Source organism: Ailuropoda melanoleuca, chromosome 1 (assembly GCF_002007445.2).
Source record: "Ailuropoda melanoleuca isolate Jingjing chromosome 1, ASM200744v2, whole genome shotgun sequence".
Taxonomy (NCBI): domain Eukaryota; kingdom Metazoa; phylum Chordata; class Mammalia; order Carnivora; family Ursidae; genus Ailuropoda; species Ailuropoda melanoleuca.
In genome coordinates, this window is record NC_048218.1 from 138,133,177 (window position 1) to 138,159,415 (window position 26,239).

At 41.6% G+C, this 26,239-nt stretch overlaps 1 protein-coding gene across 3 annotated transcripts in view; it reads right to left on the reverse strand.

Annotated features, from left to right (window-relative positions):
* ABCB1 (ATP binding cassette subfamily B member 1) overlaps positions 1-26,239 on the reverse strand; it is a 100,615-nt gene that overhangs the window by 9,401 nt on the left and 64,975 nt on the right. For 2 of the 3 annotated variants that reach the window (XM_019809991.2, XM_034667264.1), the window contains 8 exons: positions 26,089-26,196; positions 22,545-22,622; positions 19,407-19,490; positions 13,315-13,518; positions 7,685-7,785; positions 6,280-6,420; positions 2,934-3,090; positions 2,243-2,440 (listed from right to left, as the gene is read on the reverse strand). In XM_019809991.2, the coding sequence (XP_019665550.2) occupies positions 2,243-2,440; positions 2,934-3,090; positions 6,280-6,420; positions 7,685-7,785; positions 13,315-13,518; positions 19,407-19,490; positions 22,545-22,622; positions 26,089-26,196 (1,071 nt within the window). Of the gene's footprint in view, positions 1-2,242; positions 2,441-2,933; positions 3,091-3,292; positions 3,386-6,279; positions 6,421-7,684; positions 7,786-13,314; positions 13,519-19,406; positions 19,491-22,544; positions 22,623-26,088; positions 26,197-26,239 lie in introns of those variants that run through there. The other variant, XM_019809995.2, reaches the window with a different exon arrangement.

Genomic DNA, 26,239 nt, shown 5'->3' on the forward strand with positions numbered 1-26,239 from the left:
ATCAACCACAGCTCACATTCACTCTCTCTTTTTTTTCCACTTTGAATTTATTTTCTTTTAGGTTTTTATTTCTTTTTATGTTTAAAAATATTTATCTTTTTTAAAAAAGATTTTATTTATTTATTTGACAAAGATAGAGGCAGCCAGTGAGAGAGGGAACACAAGCAGGGGGAGTGGGAGAGGAAGAAGCAGGCTCATAGCGGAGGAGACTGATGTGGGGGCTCAATCCCATAACGCTGGGATCACGCCCTGAGCCGAAGGCAGACGCTTAACCGCTGTGCCACCCAGGCGCCCCTAAAAATATTTATCTTTTTAAATTTAAATTCAATTAACATATAATGTATTATTGGCTTCAGAGGTAGAGGTCAGTGATTTATAAGCTTCATTACATCACATGCCCTCCTTAATGTTCATCACCCAGTTACCTCATTTTGTCTCTTGCATCAAATGACATCTTGACTGCTCACTCTATCACCCTCAGGCAACCAGCTCTACTTATCCCTTAAGAGCCAGCTCTAGGCCTATCTTCTTTTACATAACTGATGGAAGTATATGCCCCATCTCTTCACGTAAAGTCTTTGAGTGCAGACATCATAACCTATATAACTCATTAGAGCTCAACATCTAATACACTGCTTACTCAACATCTGTTAAGGGCCATAATCAGAGTCTGAGAGCTACCATTTCCTTCTATAATTGCTTCCTTTGTCTCTTCCTTTAGAGTCCTCTGTTCAAACTTAAAATTGAAGCATAAAATCAAAATTCACAGAAAATATAAAACAAGAAAGTAAAAATAAGTGACACAGCTTATGTAGCTGTTAAGAAACAGACTGAGTAGAATACAATAAAAAAATATTTATGACTAATTGTGACTGAATTTAAAAAGAGCCCCGGACTACAGGTTGAAAGCTCTATTTTCACAACAGTCATTAATGCAAGTGGGGCCCATATGCAGCTGGGGCTTCAATATGACTATGGAACAGGTGTCCATTCTGTTTGGTCAGTGCCCATGACATTCTAGTAGTTAATTTTTTTGTAGAAAAGGGGGTGGGGGAGGGGCAGAGGGAGAGAATCTTAAGCAGGCTCCATGCCCAGCATGGAGCCTGATGTGGGCCTTGATCTCATGACCCTGAGATTATGACCTGCACCGAAATCAAGAGTCAGGACGTTTAACAGACTCAGCCATCCAGGCACCCTTGTTGTTAAATATTTTTAATAGCTCCTCTGAATACAACCAATAACTAAATACCTATATAGTAAAAATTTCTTCTATTCCTTCCTAATTTGACTCTTTTCCTATTCTTTCTTGTAGTCATTTAAAATTTCACTACTCCCTTCATGACTCCTATCTCATCCTCAGGACCTAAGAGAGTCCCTGACACGCACTCAGTGAATGTTTGCTGAATGTTGAACGAATAATTGTGACCCTCATTTATTCTTTTAGTTCATGAAAGAAAAGGGAATCCCTCTATATTCTTCATCTACTCCCCAAATTTGTCGATCTCACTTTTTCTTTCTTAGAAGGTGTCTCAATACCCTCTCTCAATGGTTTTACCTCGTCCTCAGCCATAAAAATGCTCCAGATTTCCCCCTCCTGAACCTCTCCCCCCCGGACTCTGCCTCCCTGCTCACACTGCTGTTCTTCATAGTCTTTCTTCCACCTGTGATCTTCTAGAGAGTCTGCACTCAGTCTCCGCTTCCCCTTCCACCGTGCCTCAGCCATGCTAAACTCTTTCCCACCACCACCCCACTTCACTTAGAAGACTTTAAAATGTCACAAGTAGCCCATTCATTGCCAAATCTTATCATGTCTTTTCAGCCTTCATCTTCTTAACTGTCCGCAGCATCTGTCATTGCTGACTACCTTCTCTTTCTTGAAACATTCCTCATCCTTGGCTCCCACCTTACTGTCTCTCTTAGCACCTCTCCCCTCCTCTATCTTTCTGGCTACTTAAATTTTTGCTAGATCTTCTCATGTAAGTGGAAACCTAGCCAAGGGAAGGGAGATGGGTGATAAAAAGGCTGCTCGCCAAGGATGGTGGAGGGGCAGTTTGAGATAAGGCTGAAGAAGTTGCCTGGGAAAGCAGACACAACTTGGAGCCTGTTATGTAGGACGTCAGACTTTAAGTAAGACGGTTGTTTAAAGGTTAGAAAACCTGTGGCTTACACTCAAGAATTAAATACATCCAGGCATTTAGAATGGTGAAAAAGTTAAAATGAGGAGGTAAGAAAGTGTGCTCACCACTGTTCCAGCCAAGGGGTCATAGAACCGCTCAAGGAGCTGGACCACTGTGCTCTTCCCACAGCCACTGCTGCCCACCAGCGCCAGCGTCTGGCCCTTCTTCACCTCGAGGCTCAGCCCCTGAAGCACGGGGATGTCTGGTCGAGTGGGATAGTTGAACACGACTTCATTAAATGTCACATTTCCTTCCAATGTATTCTAAGATCAGAACAGTAACAAAAAGATGATTATTGCAATCCTGAAAACTCACTGTACAGAGAACCCCTCTCTACCACTAGGCGTCAGAAGACAGTGAACTTGTATTACAATCAGGCTGCATTTGTAACTGCCAGAAGGCAATAAATAAGATTTAAAAGAGTCAGTGTTTTTATACCATGTATTGTTAATACAAATATACTAACTCAAATATGTTCTCCAAAAATACAGTGACCTACATATAATAAAACCTGATAAACAGGATTTGCTTATAAATAAACGGGGCAGTATATCTATCTCCTTGTAGCCTTGTTATACAAAAGTACTGGATGTTAACATACATGATTAGCATTTATTAAAATGACCTCATGATCTAGAAATTTCTTTTTATTACCAGAAAATTTAAAAAAAACCCACAGATTTTATTAAATTTCCTCTTAGAATGCTTCCACTCATCAATTAGGAATATATCTTACCATCAAAACATCAAACTCACCGGCTGGAGGCCTTCTGTGCCGTAGCTGTCAATCAGAGGGGTTTTTTCAATGATCATGATGACGTGGGCTGCTGATACTTTGGCTTTGGCATAGTCAGGAGCAAATGAACTGACCTGCCCCACCGCCATGGCACCAAAGACGATAGCTGAGAATACCCTGCAAAAAGACAGACGAAGCATGGGCAGAGTTAGGATTATAATGCTACACAGTTGGCCGTTCTACAACCACAGAGCAGTGCCTCAAACAATGAGGAAGAGAAGTTAAAAGATAACAAAACAAACACGTGTCCTCATACAGTTCACATCAGTGTAATGCGTTGTAAAATGGCCCCATTTTTCATCTGTTTCTCTCTCCTCACCTTCTAGCAATGTGACTTGGCAGCTCCTCCATTAAGAAGTGGAATTTATTTTCCTAGCCTTTGAATCTGGTTGGCCTGTGACTTGCTTTGGCCAACAGGATGTGGTGGAAGTGACTGTTGCCAGTTCTAAGCCGATGACTCAGGGGGCCTTGTGGGCCTTCGCTCAATGCCACTAGCACAGCCCCGCTAGCCAGCTGGAGGACAAGGCACACATGGAGACAAGCTGTGTGGGCTCCAGCCAACTAGCTTGCAGTCCACTGCACCCATGCGTGAGCCCAGCTGAGATCTGCTATGTCCAACCCAGCTCAGCAGAACTGCCAGGCTGACCCACAGATTTGTGGGCAAATATGAACGTTTATTATTGTATGTCACTGGGGCTTACTGGTTGGTTGTTATGCAGTGTGACTGCGGCAATCAATAACAGATGTAGGCATTTGTGACAACATGGACAGACCTAGAGGATATTAAGCTAACTGGAATAAGTCTGACGGAAAAAGACAAATGCCATATGATTTCACTCACGTGGAACCTAAAAATATAAATGAATAAACAAAGAGAAGAATCAGACCTATAAACCAGAGAACAAACTGATGGTCGCCAGAGGGGGGTGAGCAAAAGGGGCGAAGGGGAGTGGGAGAGACAGGCTTCCAGTTAGGGAATGAATACGTCACGAGAATAAAAGGTATAGCATAAGGAACCCAGTCAATGATATTATAATAGCCTTGTATGGTAAGGGATGGTAGTTGAATTTGTGGTGAGCATAGCATAATGTATAGAGAAGCTAAATCATTATGTTGCACACCTTAAACTAATGTAACACTGTGTGTTAACTATTAAAAAAAAATAACAGATATGGGCAGTGGTGCTGAAATTACCTCGGGTTCATAGAAAACACGGGAGCTGTACAGAAAAGACTGAGCTCCTTAGAGGCAGGTATCACACTGCTCTCAAGATGCATCCACATGCTTAACCTATGACATGGGAATCAGCAGCTTAAAGCTGGGAAGGACTCTATAGGACGTCAAGTACAGTTCCCAATGTTTGTTCCCTGGGCAACTTCCCCTAAGTTGGCTTCCATCCTCTGTTTTAGGAAGTAACAAGTTTGATTAAGTCTATTGTTAAACAATTCTTTTTCAAATGGAAGAAAAATGTACATCCTTTTGCATAATCCAGGCCTTAACTGGAATACTGTCAAAAAGGCCCTTTGCTTCTTTGGTAAATCCTTTCCCTCTCGACACTCCAGTTGCCCTCCTCTGGACACATTTCTCCAAATACCTTTTTATTATTTTATTTTTAATATTATTTTTTCCTTTCCAAGTTTTTATTTAAAATCCAGGTAGATAACATACAGTGTACTATGAGTTTCAAGCATAGAATATGCTGATTCAACACTTCCAAACGACACCTGATGGTCATCAGGACAAGTGCCCTCCTTAGTCCCCATCATCGATTTCACCCATCCCCCCACCCATCTCCCTTCAGGTGACCACCAGTTTGTTCTCTGTAGTTAAGAGTCTGTTTCTTGGTTTGCCTCTCTTCTTTTTCCCCTATGTTCATTTGTTCTGTTTCTTAAATTACACGGGGAGTGAAATCATCTGGTATTTGTCTTTCTCTGAATTTTTTCTTCACTTCTCTGGCTCCATCCACGGCATTGCAAGTGTCAAGATTTCATTTTTTCATGGTTGAGTAATATTCCGTTGTATATATATACCTCTTCTTCTTTATCCATGCATCAGCCAATGGACACTTGGGCTGTTTCCATAATTTGGCTATTTCAACATGCCTTTTTAAACAGTGGGCCTGGAACTAACATACTACTTGGGAACCCTCCCAGAAGAATACTGTGAGCCCATCAACATCCTCTCCTCTGGTCCCTAGAAAATTATACAAATGGTTAATCTCTGGCTTGTCATTATTTACTCTTGTGAGATCTTTTAAAAATGGACTACTCTTCAGACAGGTCTCTCCTTTCCTTAACTTGGAGGATTGATTTTCTCAATCTAAATCCCCATGTGTCAGCAACTTTCATCAATTCAATGTCTTACCTTGAAGTAAAGCTATATATCAAATAATTTTCTAATCGAAGCCCCAATGACAATGATGCCTGGTTTTGATCTTTTGGTCTAAGTCATAAATAGCTCCTGCATATCATTTGTTAGACAGAGATACTAGGTAGAAATTTTAAATGTTCTGTTGAGGTCGTCCTGAGCAAATTATAATGCATGCACAAGCAAATGTCTAAATAGAATGGAAATATTACACTAACACCTTAGACTGGCCAGGCTTAGATGATTCTGGTTTAAATGTGAAACTGTACTACCACTAATGACGGAATGCTATCAAAGGTCAGAGTCTCACCCATCACCAAATCTAGATGCTCCGAAAGATTATACATACTTTTCACTACCCAACTGCATATTTGAGTACTTTGGAAGTATAATTAAGTTCAGGTCTGTCTTCCCCTGACTGAGGTACAATTTTCTGCATTTATAGCAATGGAGCAGAAATCCTTGTCTAGCTTTGTCCCTTCTGAATTTCTTCAGCTCTTACCTTCTAATTGCTCTTTTTGTATCAAGGAAAGCAAACTTATCCTAGAATCTCCCAGGGTTTGCAGAACTCAGTGTCCCACACCTCCTCTTTAGCTGCCCTGTTCAAAGACTTTTAAAAAAGGAGCCAGACCCTTGGCATTTTTCCCAAATGCCAAAACCTCCTGGAAACCCCTCATTGAATCACTATCCCCACTAAAACACATATTCAGAAAGGTCAAATGTATGAATCAGCACTGGGGAAATGGGGCAGTCAATGATTCCCTAAAAGAAATGGGGTACTTCCATGATAATACACAGAGACTTGGGCAAAATCCCACCTTCTGAATCACCAAAATCTCTTAATGAAGCTTCACAGTAAGGTTTTCTATCCAGGCATGAAGTATGTTGACCTCAGTTTTATTTCTAGAGTTCAACTTTCAGTATTAACCCAATACTTACAACAGAACATCCGGAAAGTTCATGAACCCGTTTGCCACCAGGTAGGCACCAAATCGGAAACAGGCAGCATAGGAAAAATACATCATTGCCTGGGTGATGGAAAATGAGATCCCAAAGATGTGTGCTTTCCTCAAAGAGTTTCTGAAAAGAAGACGTTATGAAACTTACTAGACTTGCTAGATTTTCATTGCTCAGTCCTTAAAACATAACCTTTGCTAGATCAGCAGTGGGGTGTGGCAGACAAAAATGGGTTCAGTTTCCAAAAAACTTAAGTTCAGTCCTCAATTTCCTACTTGTGAAAATTTAGGAAACTGCCTAATAGAGGATCAACTATACCTTAAAGTGTTGAGGTAAAGTTAAAATAAGCCAAGGAAAACATGAAGAACCTGTTAGGGATTCATAAATGGAAGTTCCTTCCCTTTCCCCCTACTTTTGGACATACAAAATACATGCACGCTAGAGTCAACATTAATTCAACACACATTTACCCAACACCTACAAGCTGCAGGGACCATGCTGGATGACACAGAACAATCAGTCATGTTCTTGCCCTTGGGGGCCCACCACTCAAGTTGGCTGTAATTATGCAATGAAGGTACCCTATAAATAACATGTTAGGGAAAGAAAGGTGGAAGCACTGAACTGTCTGGGGGAGTGAGAGAAGGCATCACAAAGGCGTTAACGTTGGTGGATTCTCTGAGCCACATGACCCGAGTGACATGGAGGTAAGAGCAGGCTGATGAGTGGGCAGCCCTGTGGGCCTCCTACCTCTGCCTCAACCAGGTCAACTCCATTTTCATCCGTTTCATATATTGGTATATCAAATGAAAAGATCTTCAGAAAAAAAAGACTCTACTCTTATTAAAAAATAAAAAGTCTGAAAACCCATCAATTAATTCCAACTCTCTCCTTTTACCATATAAGAAACTGAGACTCAGAGAGGTTGGGCTTACTTTTTAGAACTGTCACAGGATAAGTGCATTAAAGGAAATATGGAGGTTCTCCACTAGAGAAGCCTCAAGCGAGGAAGGAAAGGCATACTCAAAAAGCACCACCTACTCCACCCAGGTCCACAGATACATCAAATTTCATGTTCCATAGAGAAGTCATCCCCACTGAGAGCAAATAATAGGGTCATTACCAAAACCTGGCATCAGACAGCCATTCTCTATCTGTCCTCTCCCTCCTGCTTCCCATCAGTTCCCCGCTGTTATAGGATCAACCTTGGAGACGTCAGGGTCTTGTGATTTCTCTCCTGGATAATTACAAGTGCTTCCCAGTTGGTTCCTTTCTAGTAGTTTCTCCACTTGTTCCTTACCTTCTGACCAAAGCAATCTTTCTGAAAACAAAACCGATGACTGATAAACCTCCCCACACTCCCCTCCCACTCTTTGGTGATTATTACCTGTATGGTACTTGCAAATTCTGTGCATACATGTATTCAAACTTCTGCTCCCGGGTCAAAGAAACAACAGTTCGGAAGTTTTCGATTGCTTCAGTAGCAATCTGCAACAAAGAGCCCCCAGGCACAAAGGTGAATGAACAGTGGCAATTAGTGTGAATTCCATAGAAGAGGTTAATAAAATTAATTTTATTATGGCATATTATTTGTTATGACCTATGAGCTTCTTCACTATGAGAAAGGAAACCCATTTATCAAATCAAATTTCAGATAGATCTGGAAGGAAGATTGGCTAATTCAATATCCTCTTTATAGAGAGAGAAGCTAAGGCTTCAAGAGATGAGGACACTTAGCTAAAGCCACATGGCTTTCCTTACAGAGGAAAACTAACCTGAGAACTCAGTATTTTCATCTATCACAGTGCTCTTTCTTCTATGTTGGTCACATTTTAGGTTTATGATTATGTCATATATTTTTTAAATGTGATATTTTTCTCTTTATAACTATCATTCATGACAACTGAGGAATATTTGGAAAATATTGAAAAGATAAAAAAGTGAATAAAAAGCTCCATATATGTGTATTTTATATATTAGCTTATATATATCTTTTTCTAAGCATATATGTACTTAACAAAATTGGGACCAAATTCTCTTTTTGGCCTTTACGTCATTATTTTTTACCTTAACAAATATCAGGAGCATTTTCCAAGGTCATTAAACATACATTAATAATGAGATGTGTAATGGGCCACATAATATCCCAGCCAGTTAAGCCTTCCTTTATGGTTGAAAAAGGTTCTCCATTCTCTTCCTATTAAAAATAATGCTGTGACAAACATCCTTACACATAAACCTTTGTCCAAAGTAAATTATTTTCTTGAGAGAAGTTCTTAAAAGTGAAATTACAAGGTCAAAGGGAATAAATGAATTTTTAAGGAACTGGCACATATTATCCATTTGTTTTCCAAAAAGTTTCCCTCATTCTGTTATTTTTTTAATTGAATGCAACTTCCAACAAGTCTTTGTAATTAGGACAAATATATTCTTTTGGAGTCTGGGTAAAGCACTGTGGAAAACATGAAAAATTCCAGTGCACAAAATGAGATTTCAGCCTGTATCAGCCATGGGACTTGGAAATCTCTGTGTCTCAGTCTCCTCATATGTAAAATGACGGGGATGGACAAGAAGGTCCTGAAGTCCCCTTTACTTCTGTAATTCTAAGAGAAATAACTTTTAAAACTATAAGTCTAAATTATAAATCAGTGAGTAAGGGAAATCACTCTTCTATGAAGATGGCCTTCCTTTCTCTGGCCTGTACACTGGTCAGAACGGATTTTTTTTTTTTTTTTTTTAACCAGGGAGAAGGACAGAGGGAGAGGGAGACAATCTTAAGCAGGCACTGCGCCCATCATGGAGGCTGACATGTGGTTTAATCTCACGACCCTGAGATCAAGACCTGAGCCAAAATCAAGAGTCGGATGCTTTAGCAGACTGAGCCATCCAGGTACCCCATGGTCGGAAGTGATTCCAATAAAGACATTCATTTACAGTTGAATGATTTACAGCTTAAAAATCATAAACATGAATCCTCACTTATTTCTTACTAAATCCTTTACAGATTACCTAACTTCAAAGAGAAAAGCAAATATTTGACACATCGTAAGTCAGTTTTAAAGAGTAATGCAAAGAGCTATGAGAAGAAAAACAATAATACCATATACTTAAAAACAAAAACTTATTTAAAAATAAAGTTTAAAATATTATACTCTGACCCGATTAGGACAAGAATATCATATGTTTACCATAAGCTACTAACAAAGATAGGAAAATGTCCAGATTCAATTTATATTAAAATATTTTATAAAAATCTGTACACACTATGACAATAATATACATTTATTTTAGAAATTCCTAAAAGTACAGAAAACAAAAAGAGGAACAAATTTACCTCTAGTCAAACCCACACACAATCCTTGTTCAGACCCATGTTAGAAATATTTTCAATGATAATGCTCCAAACAAACAGAAAGATTCTTTGCATGAGTAAGGAAATTCAACAAATTATAACAACATCTGATGAAAAACAGATTTTACTGTAAATTTCAATGTGGTTTCCAAGACATATTTTCTATGCACCATGTTCTAAGGTAGGTGTGTTTCGTTTGTGATTTGGTCTGTAAATGTGGTCACTCGTAGAGGGTGTAAACAGCCCAATACAAGTGAGTTTATGAGTCACAGACCTCGCGTAGTGAGTAAAACAATATAGTAATCACTTTACCACCATCTTTATCTTGCCTCATGATGAAGCAATTAGGAAAAGGCTTAAATAGTACTCTGCATCCTCACAGCTTCATTTTCTCCAAGAGTTTTAAATAGAAACTCAGTAACCACTATGAGGAGAGAGAACTTTTTTTAATAGATTGATTGATTGATTGATTGATTTATAGAGACAGAGAGCTGGGGGAGGGGCAAAGGGAGAAGGAGAATCTCAAGCAGACTCCCCACCCAGCACAGAGCCGGACTTGGGTTCCATCTTCACGACCGACGAGATCACGACCCATGAAATCACCACCTGAGCCAAAACCAAGACTCAGATGCTTAACAGACTGAGCCATCCAGACCCTCCAAGGAAAGAGAACTTCTAATGTGAGAAGAGTAAATAGCATTGAGTTTCCTTCAGTAGCCATCATGAACTAAATAATTTTGAAGAAAACAATATATTTTTTTTTCTAGAAAGAAAAAAAAACCCTCCTCGCACTTCTCTTCCTAGCTTCAAATAAACTGAGGTTTGATTATGGCTTTTATTTCTGAAAAGGGAAAAGCATCCATTTTATTAAGATGTTCATGAGTCAATAATAATGTAACAGAAGTCGACGGAGCACAGGCAGGGTAGAGGTTATGAGCAGGCTGACACCACAAGATCTTGCTCTGGAATCTTGGGGCTGCTCTGTCCCTGTAAGGGCAAACCAACAGACATAGTCCTGGTCCCCATGGAGCTTATGTCTTCATAAGGAAGACAGTGCATTAATCAATAAACAAAGAAATAGCAGAGAAACATCAAGTGCTGAGAAGTGTCATGAATTAATTCAAGTGTCAGGAAAGGCCTCTCCGAAGAGGTAATACTGCTGAGATCTAAATAATATAAAGGAACCAGCCATGGGAAGATCAGAGGGAGCCAACTTGGAATGTTCCAGGAACTGAAAGGGAGCCCCTGAGGCCAGAGCAGGGTGGACACGGGAGAGAATCAGGAAAGATGTATTCATAGAAGTTGTCAGGGGGGCTAAGTCATGCAAGTCTTATAAACCAGGGTAAAAAGCTGATTTTCTTCCAAGTGTGATTTGAAGCCACTGGAGGGTTTTAAGTTGGTAACCGGTTAGCATGATCTTATTTGTGTTTGTAAGAGACCAGTGTGGCTTCTATGAGAAGACTGTAGAAAATGGGTGGACAAGAAAGGAAGGAGTGGAAGCAGGAGATCAGTTAGAACTATTGCTGTGTGATTTGGGCAAGTTACTCAACTTCTCTGAACCTTGGGTTTTATCATCTAATAGGAAGAATTCAAAAGTGTGATTAAGATTATCAAATGAGAAAATACACACAGAGCTGCTTGCATGATGCCTCATATAATAAATAGTAAAAGGTAACCTGGGAATGAGGAGCTTTGGGAGTTGATTTTCAAAATTACATAGACCGGATGGTCCTGCAACCAGCACTTTCCCTACTTGCTCTTACCAGTCTCATGAAACACCAGTGAGTCAGAGCACTTATCTCACCTCTGACCTTTGCTCAGTGAACCTGCCACATTCACACATATCCATGTCCATCTGCACCCCTTCCTTGCCCCCTGGGACAGAACTCCAAGAGTCTTAAATCTGATGGGCCGCTTCAGAAGTGCTAACCCGTGATGTCGAATGAATTACCTGATAACTGAGCGCCTTGATCACCTTCTTCCTCTAAATGACCTAAGGCTCCTCTCTGGGACATTTTGAACACCTCAGGAAATGACGATACTACTAAATACTAATACATTTTCTTTGTATACATTTTGTCCTAGATTTTTCCATCTTCTCCTCACATGAAAAGTCAACACCACAGGTAGAAAAAGCAAGACTGTAGGATGTTAAATGAAGTGATTGGTCACAGAACATGTTCCCTGACAGGGGCCATTGTGACAGGGGCCAGCCCATGACCAGAGGCTGGTGGGTCAGCACAGCCCTGCTACAGCTCGGGACTGGGTCTCTGATGGCCTGAAGGGAAGCCTCACATGAGGCCTTTCTCCCAAAGACACTAGTTAGGAAGCACTAAAACTGGTCCAAAGGAATTTCCTGCAGGAATCCTAAGGATCAGGATAAAAATCTAAGGAGATGGCTTGGAAGCAGAGGGTAAAGTGTCGGTGGTGATGATTAACTTCCATGAAGAAGTTCCCCCTTTATCACTTTTCATTCTCTGGTGAGGTGCCTGACCGGAAAACAAAGTACCCCAGACACACGGCCTAGATGGCCAGAGCCACTGGATCTTTCTGGGTCCCTGCCCCCACTCTTACGAACCTTGGAGGGTCCACTAAATAGAAGTATCCCTACCCAGTTTTGCGGGTCAGTCATGAACTGACAACTTATATTTCTGCAATGATACAAACCATGGGCTATCAGATTTGTTTGGCCATCAGCAGACCTCCCTGTTTCTTTTCAGAGGCACAACTTTGGATCCTGGCTCTGAGGCTTATCAGCTCTAAGGCACTGTGGCCATTACCCACCTGTGCCTCAGCTTCTGCTGAAAAAGGAGCTAATAATAGAGCCTACTTCCTAGGGTCACAACGAAAGGTGAAAATTGCCAAGGAAACACAGTAAATGCCATACAAGCATTTGTTTAAAAACAACAACTTGGGGCGCCTGGGTGGCTCAGTCGTTAAGCGGCTGCCTTTGGCTCAGGGCATGGTCCTGGAGTTCTGGGATCGAGCCCCATGTCGGGTTCTTCCGCTGGGAGCCTGCTTCTTCCTCTCCCACTCCCCCTGCTTGTGTTCCCTCTCTCTCTGGATGTCTCTCTCTCTCAAATAACTAAATAAAATCTTTAAAAAAAAAAAACAGCAACAACAAATAAATAAGTATGTAGGAAGAGAATGAGAAGAAAGAGGAGAAGGAGGAAGAGAAGAAGAAGAAAAAGCAGGAGTAGCAGCAGCAGTAGGGTAAAGATAAACAGAAACAACACATCAGCAGGAGGCCTGATAAAAAGGAAAGAATGCTAGTAATTTAAGCCTGATAGAATAAATACCCTTAGGACTTTTCCATATTTGAATCCTCCCCTTATATGTAATAAAATGGGGCTGCTCTCCTCAATAAAGAAATGGATTTCAGCTTACTTGAGGGAAAGAAGTGGGGGGCGGAGAGGGTGTAGAGGAAGAGCGTGAAGACAATGAAAGGAGAAAAGCCTAATAAAATTAGGGGTCAGCCTGTGAGCCTCAGAATTTGTCTGTTTCCTTTTCTTCAGTTTCCAATCTTCTTCCAGTCAAGTGAGACTGCTTTAAGGAATGGTTATAAAAACATTCTCCAAGCATAGGAAGTAGCAGTGAGTAACAGAACAACACTGATTAGAATATTTTACTCTATTAGATCAGCAGTTAGATTTAGGTTGACTCACCTTCCCAGCACCTTCCAGTTCTTTCTTATCTTTCAGTGCTTGTCCAGACAACATTTTCATTTCAACAACTCCCGCTATTGCAATGATGGGTACAATTGCTAAGAGTAAAAGTGTTAATTGCCAGCCATAGATTAAGGATATAATAATGCCTGTCCCAAGATTTGCTATATTCTGGGTAATTACAGCAAGCCTGGAACCAATAGCCTACAAAACAAAGACATAAAACAAATTAGACAAGCGCTTTCATATTCTCTTTAAAACCCATGCCTATATTTTCTTTAGGATTATGACATTTCAGCTTCATGAAAGTCTATTAATTATCTTCTCAGTTATAAAGTAAAAACGACAAGTTTATTTGGTTTCTAAAATGAAGATTTCCATGACTTCAGAGTAAATACTGAAAGTAGAAGATCAATAATGCAGAGTTAAATTACATATTTCTATCTCTTCTAACTTTTTTTTAAGTAGGCTCTACGTCAACGTGGGGTTTGAACTCATGACCCTGAGATCAAGACCTGAGCTGAGATCAAGAGTTGGACGTTTAACCAAATGAGCCACCCGAGGCACCTCTCTCTTCTAATTTTTAATACCAAGAAAATTTTCACTAATCAATGAAACCATGATCACTAAAGCAAGCTCTTCAAATTAACAAGATAAAATAGACAGTTACACTGGAAATGTTGGAAATTTCCAACGTTAGATACAAAGCAACTCATAAGTCTAATATTTGTCATTAAGGATATCCAATTATATCTGGGCTTCTTTGAGATGCTTATTGTGTTTAATTTAACCTGCATTTGATTTGGAAAAACTACACAGAGCTGAAGGGTATGGAATTTAATTTAGGCTATTAAGTGGGCATCAGAGCCTTTAGTTTGAATGCCAGAGGGGGTGTGAAGCATGACTTTTGGTAGCATGCAGTGACTTCCAGTTCTAAAGCCAGAAGTCAAACTATAAAGGGAAATCAGTCTACTTCTTCATACCGTACTTCTCTACGTTACAAACACCCGGAGCCCTCAATCCATTCCAAAGTCCGGCTCTGGTGCCCAGATCTGGAAATGGCCCATGTTTTTTCCTCTCCTGAACTTCCCTCTGCCTGAGTGGGGCAGTCTCAGGTAAAGATTACGATGCAGTAGAGTCCAGACTGGTCACTACCTCCTCTGTGACTTTGGACAAATTTCTTCCAACCCTCAAAATGAGCAAATACGTTGATTAATAACCAAAACTTCTCTCAGCCCTAAATGTTAGGACAGAATCCTTTATAACTCACTTCTCTAGCACTTCAGTATCAACCCTCTGAAATCATCCAACACTTGTGTGATATAAACACTAGACCAGTAATTAGGGGCCAAGTGTATTACAACTACCTGGAGCCTCTGTACATTCAATTCCATGCCAGGAATTGCACCAGACAGCATGAATAATGGAGCATTTCTTTTTCTTTGATGCAGCCACTGAGTTTATATCAAAGGGATGCTTAACCAATTTGGCTTAAGTCCAAGAATGAAGTGGATTTCAGAGCCAGCTCTCTGCATTTGCACATTTTCAATCTAAAAGTCAAAGGTTACAACCCAGACAGAGTCTGTGGCAAAAGGACAATGTAGGCTGCTCCTGTTCTCAGAATCTACAAGTCCTAGCCAGAACTCATTTCCCACAGCAACTGACTGAGAGAAGCGCTCAGAACACCCCCCAGGTTCACGGCAGGTGAATGATTCTAGCACATTAATTCAGACATATGAATGTTCAGGTTTGCCTGGCAGTCAAGGCCATGAAAACAGAATGGATCAGAGATGACAAATTCTTCTCTAATGTACATGCAAGGTGAACAAAAAGATCGAGAACCTTAAGCTGGTGGGGTGTGGGAAGATTAAGCTCCTTGGCTTAACTTGATTTAGCACTTAGAGCCATGGAGCTGGTTACCATTCCTTATTCTAGAGACTAACTCAGTTCCACATCTATTCCTCACGTAGAGTAGGAGTCTAGAGTTCGGCAGATCACAATGAATGGGACAGCATAGATTAGTAGTAGCCTGGTAGTTTTCATCTCAAAAAGTAGAGCTGAGAGAAGATAACACTCCCAAAAACTACAGCCCAAGCGTGAAACAGGGTCAGACAAAAATAGCCTAACACTTGAAACCCACTAAGACCCCTCGTTACCTCTCCATCCCACTGTACATTCAAGTAATTCTATCTCACTTCCTCTTCTACTCATTTTTCTGCCCATTCTTCCTTGTTACTCCCTGCCCTGCTATTTATTTCCTCCTCCAAACATGACCATATTGCTTGAAATCTAATTTAAAACATTTGTGCTTACTGGAAAAAAAAAGAAAGCCTATTTCCTGAGCCTCTTTCTGAAATTAGAAACATTTATAACTTCATCTTCCCTTCAACCACCTTCTCCTGGGGGAAAAAAAAAATCTTAAATACATAGTGGCTTTTGATCTCTACATGGCTCTCATTTGCTTTTTTCCCCTGCAGAATCCTACTCTTATTACCAAAATAAAACTTAACAGCTCAACATTTCATAAGCAAATATTGAGATATATTTTCTCCTGATTTCTTTCTAGTAGAATTATGCTACTGACTCAAAAATACATCCGAGAACATGTTTCACTGACAGCGAAGTTAAAATATGAAGAAAATTTAACCTAGATAAACATTATCACTAACTATATACACACAAATGAGTTAGCCCTGCCTTCGGTGGAATGATTTTTGACAGTACTGCTTACCTTGGGTATTTTTAGATATAAAAAAATAATTTCACCACTTCCCACTGTGGAATACACACACACACACAAAGAGAATATATACACATAAGTGTATATATGTATACGCATGTATATAGGTGTGTGTATGTATACATATTTACACACATCTGCCCCATTATAAGCAGGTTAGCTGGTAGCATTAAGTGGATAGGACTGTCTTGTCTTGGCCAATTTGTGGTAGCAGCTACACTGGAATTTTCTGCTTCTGATGGCGCTCACAGACCTACTTGCTTTCTCTTCCCTGGTTCTTCTTGATTAGCCGCTGTTTGAAGCTCTGGAGAGCAGTTCTGACCCGGTGGCTCACACAGGGGTGTGCAGGCTAGCGGGGCCGTGAGAGCGTGAGTTTGAAGAAGCAAATGAAAAGTAGCCGATCCACACCAGCAGGCAATAGGGGGCCACCGGAGCCCCTGTGAGTGGCTGAGGAGTTCACAAACAACAGTAGAGGGACGGGGCTGGCCACCCATCTTACAGATACAGGAAAGGACCGTGGCTTAGGACAGGCCATAACCCCAGAGGAATTTCAGAGAAGGACCGCCAGCACACAATGCCCACACTGCCCCTGCTCAGGGTTCCGCCACCTGGGGCTGAGTCAGCATTTCCTCTAGGTTGTGTCCTCCACACCAAATGGGATATGGGACATGTGCCAACGTGAGCACATGCAGCCAGGTCTCATACTAAAGCGATGGCAGCAGAGGTTAACTAGGGAAAACTGGGTTTCAGAGATTTCACACAATTTGTCCACACTGATCATGATCCCCGAGAACGGCTCTTGAAGGGAGGGAGCAAAATGGATTGACCCCAAGCTCACTGACTGATTCTCCTGCCAACTTAAATAAAAAAATAAGAGACTGATGCTTTATGTCTTCTACCTACTGCCCACTTCTCTCCTCCATTTCCCAAAAAGTCCTTTCACCATGTATCCAATTGTGTTCATCCTCTTTTCTCCTGTCTCTTGATCCCACTCCCAACAGGCTTGGCTCCCACCACACCCTTGAAACAGTTCCTGTCAGAACCATCAGCACCTCCAGGCAACTGTAGCATGGTAAGATGTTCGGTGACTTTGCAAGCTCATCAGCAGTATCTGATATCCTAGATTGCTCTTCCTGAAAATGCTCTGTGTTGTTTCTAGGACACTGCTCTCCTCCCTCTCTGGTTGCTCTTTCCCAGTCCTCTTTGTGGGTCCATCCTCATAGCTTTGACCTCAGGGCCTAGGACTTGCCATGCTCTCTATCTGCATATGCTTCCTTGGCTATCTTACTCAATCTCCTGGTTTACAAGCTACCAATGCACTGAAAAAATCTCCAAATGTTTATTTCTAGACCAGACTTCCATGCTCAGCTCTAGACTTGCACATCTAATCTGTCTTCTTGGTATCTCCACTTGGACATCTCATTGGACATCTCAAACATACCATGTTCCAGAAAGAACTCTCAACTCTCCCTCAAATCTTTTCTTTCAACAGGCTCCCAGTTGATTAAGAAGCAACCTAATTTTTTAAGTGATGCAGGTCAAAAATTGTGGAGACAGTCTATATCCCCATTCTCTTACACCCCACATATAACCAAGAAATTCTGTTGGCTGTACCTTTAGACTGTGTCTAGAATCTGATTACTTTTTGTCACCTTCACGATGACCCCTCCCCCCAGTCTAAAACATTATCATCCCTCCCCTGATTTATGGCAATTGAGTCCCTGCCTCCATCCTTGCTCCCTTCAGCCTAGTCATATGACAGCCTTTAGAACTTTCAGATCCCATCACACCTGTGTTCAAAACCCTACAATGGTTTCCCATCTGTTTCCAGATATAATGCTGCTCACAGTTCTTATGACTCTTCCTTTCAGTCACCTGACTCCAGCCACACTATCCTCTTTACTGTTTTGGAACAGTTACGGAAATGCTCCAGCCTCAGGGCCTTGGCACTTGCTGATCCTTCTGTTTAGAACACTCCTCTCTATGCATCTACGGGGCTAGTACCTTTCCCTCATTCAGGCCTCTTGCATAAACCACCATATCTCTGAGGCCTCCCTCACCTGACAACCAGAAAGCCCCTCCCTGTACATGTTGCTGCTGTTTTTTTCCTGTAGCACTTAGTGACGATCTGACCTATGGTGTAGACACCATAAGGCCAGGGTTGTTGTCTGCTTTAGGAAGTTCAAAGTTATTTCAAGCAGTGCATATTTGGCCCTGTTAGGTTCTATAAACTTGATCTAAACCTCAATGTTTGTTGATTTGTTTGCTTTAAGCAAAGAAATCTGTATTAAACAATTCTCAAGATGTATATTGTAATTTAAAACTCTGTGTGCTTCCACATTTATAACCTAATTTATTCTTAAGCCCCATGTATTCAACAGAAGAAACTTTAATATAGAGCTACCTTATAGAAAGACTAAAAGATAAAGATTAATAAGGTTCAATGGAGGGAAAGACATGGCAGAGATCACATGCTTTATTTTCAAATCCTACATCATCTTATGGATTTTTGCTATCAACAGTTGTAGTTGTAGAGGTAATGGTCACTCTCTCTGCAAATCAAAACCTCCTGGTTCAACAGTTAGTAGTTAGAGAAATTAAAGAGAGTCATGCAGTAGTAAAATCTGGACTTTATAATCTGATCAAGTTGTTCCTTCTACCACTGCTTTAATTTTTTTTCAACCTGTTTTTATTTTTATTTTTAGTTTTATTATTATTTTTTTTCGAGAGAGAGCACATACATGCGAGCAGGGTGGGCAGGGAGGGACCGAGGGAGAGGGAGAGAGAGAATCTTAAGCAGGTTCCACGTCTGCCCAGCGAGAAGCCTGATGTGGGGCTTGATCTCATGACTCTGAGATCATGACCAGAGCCGAAATCAAGAGTCTGATACTTAACCGACTGAGTCACCCAAGTGCCCCTCAACCTGTTTTTAGAGTTTTCTTCCCTCTCTTCTAAACTGCAGTGCTCCTAAATGTTCACACAGAAACTACACACATTCTTTTTTTCAGTAGCAATTACAGTTTTGTGTTGATTAGCTGAACCCAAAACAGACTGATCCTGTGTGATATGCTAACAAATACTTCCTTTTCTAAATAATTATCCTTCCATGTTAGTAGCATCCTGTTAGTAGCATGACTAACTAGTAAATAACAAAAGAAAGCTTGTAGATTATATATACACTATACAATGTTTAAATAGTTAACATTTTTTCTCTGAGGCACATGATTTATTGTGCTAAATATATATCTAATATTTTGATGATAATGAGAACACCTATAATGGGAAAATTAATTTCATGCTGAGATCCAAAATGGCCAATTAAGACCAAAATGAGCAGAAAGGAGGCACATACCCCTTTAACTTGAGCAGCATCATTGGCAAGCCTGGTTGTCAATGCTCCGGTGGTATTTTTAGGGTCATCAAACCAGCTCACATCCTGTGGCACAGAAAATGATTTTATTATCTTAAAGCTCTATTTAGGAGATCCTTGGCTCTGAAGGCAAGGACAGGGTCAGGTGGTTATCACTTATATCCCTTGCAGTTAGCACTCAGAATTTGACATTCAATAGACAAGAAAGGGACTTAATAGACAAACACATAAATAATTTCATTTGTCAAAATAATTTTTTGAATGCCTACTACTTAGACATCCATTTTATTTATTTTTTAAAGATTTCATTTATTTATTTGACAGAGAGACAGCGATAGAGGGAACACAAGCAGGGGGAGTGAGAGAGGGAGAAGGAGGCCTCCCGCCCAGCAAGGAGCCTGAAGTGGAGCTTGATCTCAGGACCCTGGGATCAGGGCCTGAGCCAAAGGCAGGTGCCCCTACTTAGACATCCAAATAGAGAGGCTGAATAGGCAGTTTAGATAACGTAGTTCAGGGCAGAAAAAATGAATTGGGTTTAAAAAAATCAACAAAAGAAATCTAGATTAAAATTTAAGGTTAACATAAAATAGGATTTTTTGGTAAAGCCATTTACCTTTTATTTTTCATTTTTTAAATTTAATTTTATTTAAGATGAATTAATAAACATATCGTGTATTATTAGTTTCAGAAGTAGAGTTCAGTGATTCATCGGTCATATATAACACCCAGTGCTCATTACATCACGTTTTCTTCTTAATGTCAATCACCCAGTTACCTCTCTCCTCCAACAAACCCTCAGTTTGTTTCTTATAGTTAAGAGTCTCTTATGGTTTGCCCGCCTCTCTGATTTCCTCTTGTTTTCCCTCTCCTTCCCCATGATCTGGTCTTATTTCTTAAATTCCACATATAAGTGAATGATACGATAATTGGGTTTCTCTGATTGACTTATTTCACTTAGCATTATACCCTCTAGTTCCATCCACGTCTTTGCAAATGGCAAGATTTCATTTTTTTGATGGTTGAGTAATATTCCATATATATATATACGCACACCACATCTTCTTTATCCATTCATCTGTTGATGGACATCTGGGCTCTTTCCATAGTTTGGTTATTGTGAACATTACTGCTATGAACATTGGGGTGCAGGTGCCCCTTCAGATCACTATGCTAGTATCTTTTGGGTAAATACCCAGTAGTGCAATTGCTGGGTCATAGAGTAGCTCTATTTTTTTAAGATGACTTTTTTTTTAAAGATGTTATTTATTTATTTGACAGAGAGAGAGACAGCGAGAGAGGGAACACAAGCAGGGGGAGTGGGAGAGGGAGAAGCAGGCTTCCCGCTGAGCAGGGAGCCCGATGCGGGGCTCTATCCCAGGACCCTGGGATCATGACCTGAGCCGAAGGCAGACACTTAATGACTGAGCCACCCAGGTGCCTGGTAGCTCTATTTTTAACTTTTTGAGGAACCTCCACACTGTTTTCCAGAGTGGCTGCACCAGCTTGCATTCCCACCAACAATGTAAGAGGGTTCCCCTTTCTCCACATCCTCACCAATATTTGTTGTTTCCTGACTTGTTAATTTTGGCCATTCTAACTGGTGTAAGGTGGTATCTCAGTGTGGTTTTGATTTGTATTTCCCTGATGCCGAGTGATGTGGAGCATTTTTTCATGTGTCTGTTGGCCATTTGTCCATTTAACTTTTTAAATATATAAGTACTGAAAAGATTGTGAGTTTGAAGTATGAATTTATATCCACAATAAGAATAACTACGGTCCTGTTATCCGTACTGGTGATTTGCACTTAAAGCAATATGTATCATTTTTTCCCCAAAATATTTAAGAAAATAGTGTTACAAGTTATGGCATGTATCACTTTGCTTTTTAAAATTGCTGTGTTTAAGTGCCTCTACCACTGGCACATAACTTCCTTGAAGACAGGGACTGTTGAGGTTTGAACGCCTGACAATACTGCATATTATGGCTCTGAAGCAGAAGGTCCTTAATATGTATTTGCCAGACTTAGTAATTTATGGAGAGGACATTACACAAACCATCAGCTCTGCTTCCAAAGTATAATGGACGCAGGAGTCGGCCTGGGGGCTGGGAGGGTAATGGGGCATTTGGCTCTGGACCAAGATCAGCCTCGATCCTAAATGGAATCTCAGTTATAAAGACGGTTTCACTCAGAGTCCTAGGACAGGGTCCCCATCAAATAGTGCTCTGTTACTCATTCAAGTCAGTCCTGGCTCTGTCAGTCACTGGCTAGCAATTCCCACAAATATGCTTTTTTTTTTTTTTAAGTCATGGTGGCACAGGTGGGAAAGGCTGGAAGAACCTAAGATAGCCAGGAAAATGTGAATGTCATCTAGAAATCCTAACACGGCAAACCGATGCTTCTCAGCTAGGCTTGCAGCACTCCTGGCATGTCCCGGGCATCCCTCCGGAGCCTCATTTTATTTACTGGCGAGTGACCAGTGATTTTACAAGGAAGAATTATAAAATCACATACAAAATGTTTGGGGCTGTAAAAGAAACTCTCTTTGAACTGGGCTGCTTTGGGTGACATTCTCAGAAGCTCTCTCCCCCTTCCCCTAGGAAAACATTCACATCTGCCTGTTAGGGTTTTGAAGGTTTGAAATGGAAGAGGCATTCCATTAACCCGTCAGCAGCTTGTTACACTACGGCATCAGTTACTGTATCAATCTAACTGCAGCAAAGAACCTGGGCGGTGGGGATACATTCTGATTTGTGGAAACACAGGTTTCAGGTAGCATCTCTTAGTGGGAAGAAACATAAATGTCTTGGGTGTCCCAGGGGAAAGAAGGAAAGAAAGAGAGAAAAGGGATGAGGGGTGCTGTCTCTTCCACCTCCAGCGGCCACGACAAAGGCTGGGGCTGAACCTGCTCTGGGGACTGTCAGGGGCGATCCTATCCCTCGTCCTGCCCACAGTGGACAGACAGCAGGGCCTCTGAGCCAGAGCTGGGGGGTCCAATCACATCTCTGAGGGGAGACGGAGGGAAGAGCACCACAGGAGCTGAGTAACCTGACCACACTGGCACTACACGGGCGCGAGGAGGGAGCTCCGCACGGCCCAGGTGCAGTCCTCAACACACATACCTGTCTCAGCATCGACCTGAAAACCATGTATCGGAGGCGCTTGGTGAGGATCTCCCCGGCTTTGCCAAACGTGAAGCCCTGTGAATGTGAACACGCCACAAGAAAGGAGACTTGTCAGAGCCCCAGCCACTGATTATACAGAAGAGAGAGGCCGGACGTCACTGCTGAGAGGACACGAGGTCAGAAGCCCAATGTCAGGCTGGGCTGTTTCGGTCACTGGGTACCATGGTGCATAGCCACACTGGCAGCGCGGCCAGGATAGCCCCGTTTTGAAATCATCATTGCCCCATTCCCCCGTTACTGGCAGGCTGATCAGGATTTATTAGTAAATATGTTTCTTTGTCCCTACTCTTATGCCTGCTTATTTCTCCCAGTGAGCCAGGGTCTGTCACCCAGGAAGTTCAAGTTGTTTCCAAGGCAGGGGCGCTGGAAACAAGGCGGGTCTGTTACAGATCATCCAAACCACTCTGGATGGGACACTTTGAGAATGCCAAAGGGATGCTATTAAGAAATATACCAGGACCTGAAGTGTCATCTGGGGAAACAGAAATATCCAGCCACCCCAGCCATAAAGGATGCAGAGAACAAAGATACCAAATTCCTAGTTTCCAAGTTAAAAAAAGCCAAAGTCTAGGAGCAAAATAGGCCAGGGAAGAAGGCTGACCAAGAGAGAATTTTCTGCTCAGCCCCTTCCCTTCCCCCAAGGATCTAACTTTTTGTTTCTGGGAGGAGAGAGGAGATACTCCAGGAAATAAAGAGTCCGAAGTGAGTATGCTATCATGGGGGCCCACATATGGGGAAGAAGGGCAACAGAACCCTCATCCCAATGGGTTTGGGGATACAGGACTAGGGAGAAGCAGTGCTCCTCATCTTTCTGGAGCTCCAGGAAGTGGCAGGCTACGATAAGGCCCACCACACAATGGCGTGGGGAAAGAAGAGAGGAAATGGCCCATGGTGCATCAGAAGAGGAGAGGCCCTAATAACAGCCCAATTCCCTGCAGAATCAAAGATATGGAAAGGGCAGTTATATCTCTTTTGTGCCCCCAACTAGTGTGTGGACATTACTGAGAGAGGGAAGAAACACAGGCAAAGAGCACAAGTGAAGAAAGAGCCAATTCTTCTGAATGGGTCTGATAAAGGGGGGCAGCCAGGTGGGACCATGTAACTGAAGGCCGCAGGCCCTACCAGGTGCCAGCATGAAGCCGGCAGGCACATTATGTCCACAGACCATCCCCCTGCACCCCTCTGCCAACAGACACTGACCCAGGAGAAGGAGGAAAGGGAGAAATCCTAGATTCCCTGAATTAAAGCCTGAAATTACTAAAGCAATTTATTTATTTATTTTTTTAAAGATTTTATTTATTTATTCGACAGAGATAGAGACAGCCAGCGAGAGAGGGAACACAAGCAGGGGGAGTGGGAGAGGAAGAAGCAGGCTCATAGCAGAGGAGCCTGATGTGGGGCTCGATCCCATAACGCCGGGATCACGCCCTGAGCCGAAGGCAGACGCCCAACCGCTGTGCCACCCAGGCGCCCCTACTAAAGCAATTTAATTTACTTAGAAATGGCCAGATTAAGGTTTCTGTTGCCAGACTGAATGAAATGGGAAATATCTTGCTCACTACAGGAATTACTGTTATTTTTGTTGAGACCTAGCTGTTGTTGAGTGCTTATTCTGACACCATACTTTATATAAAGTACATCAATACATATACATATAGGTATATATGTACACAGAGGACCACCTTTTTAGAGATGGAAGAATGTCATTCTTATGACAACTGTATAATCGCCACTTTACAAAAGAACTGAGGTTTAGTTGCCAGAGGACCCAATTATAAGGTGGCAGAGGTGAACCTGAATCTGGGTCTATGAGAATCCCGACAAGAATGGGAACCCAGAGCCTGAGATTTTATCACCCACGGAGCTCCCTCCTTTTGTTTCTAAATGAGGGGTCGGCCATTCTAACGTTGGCCACTCTGCCATCTCTACAGTTTTGAGATCCTGCAATTTAGAGACTTTGTTTCCACTCAGTTTTGCCAGGCAAGTCAGGCTCCTATCTCCCCAAGCATCACCATGTTACAAAGGTACTGCTTTCGCTGCCTTTGCCAAACAATTCAAATCTCCCTCGCCTGTGGGGACGTGACAGCCCAGAGCAGCAGAGGGCTCCGGGCATGCGCAGTCACATGGTGCTGCTCCGCAGCCTGGCTCCGAGGTTCTGCTGGGCTCCGCCAGACAGCTGCCCGGCCGCGTGCTCCAATGCTCCTCTCCAGTGATGGAGAGGGCACGTGACACCGGTCACATTATTTATTTTATTCATCAAGAGGAAGGTATTAATGTCCCTATTTCACAGATGAGGAACTTGAGGCTTAAATTATTTATGTGCCCAAAACCGCAAAATTAGGAACTGATGCAAATCATATTCAAACCAAAGTCTAACACCAAAACCAACGCTGCCTTACCTTACTAAACTTTTATAGCGCTTATTCTTTGCAATTCTGTTCCAGCCAAATGGTGTGCAGCTATAAAATATGGCTCTTCACAACAGGGTCTACAGTTTCTGTTTAAGACTGTAAGACTGACATTCTTCCATCATTGAAAAAGGTTTTTTCTCCTTTAGCAAAAGGTGAATGATAAACTCTTCAAACATTTTTTAAATCAGTGTGACGTGCTTACCAGGTTTTGCTTTTTGTGGTTTTCAGGTCATACTAAGTCATTTTGAGTATTTAAACTCACTGACAGTACTTATATCCAAACTTAAGCTCAGGGTTCCCCTGAATTCCATTTTTGAGTCCCCAGCTTTCATTTCTAGTCATCATATTAGATCAAACACCCACTTCCCTCTGATTTCATTAATATTTCATTTGGGGGAGGTGATGGAGAGAAGGTAAGCAAGTGCTCTGGTGGAAGCAAAACATCTTTGTTTTAAAATATTTTTACTTTATTTTTTATTTTATTTTTTTTTTAAGATTTTATTTATTTATTTGACAGAGAGACAGACAGCCAGCGAGAGAGGGAACACAAGCAGGGGGAGTGGGAAAGGAAGAAGCAGGCTCCCAGCAGAGGAGCCTGATGTGGGGCTCGATCCCAGAACGCCGGGATCACGCCCTGAGCCGAAGGCAGACGCTTAACCGCTGTGCCACCCAGGCGCCCCTAAAATATTTTTACTTTTAAAATTTTATGTAAGTATGTATGTATTTTTAAGAGAGAGAGAGAAAGAGAGAGAGAGACAAAGAGAGTGTGTGTGTGAGTGGGGAGAAGGGGCAGAGGCAAAGGGAGAGAGGGAGAATCAAGCAGGTTCCATGCCCAGCACGGAACCAGACTTGGGGCTTGATCCCACAACCCTGAGCTAAAATCAAGAGTCAGACGCTTCACTGACTGAGCCACTCAAGTGCCCCAAAATATTTTTGTTTTAAATATGTCAAAGAAACTTGGTTGCTAATAGTCCAGCTAATAGAGCAAATTACATAAATGTTTAGAAATTTCCCCAGCTGAATAACAATGCATTCCCCAAAATGAATACAGTGAAAATGCAGACACTTACCTGGAGGAAAAATGTAATAAAAGAAATAATTCCAAGGACGAGAAACAATAAAGAAAACATATTACTATTCTGTCGTTTTGTTTCAGGAACCTCATCTCTGGTAAAAACCTGTTGAGAAAATATTGAAAGATTTTCAGTTCAAAGACTAAGG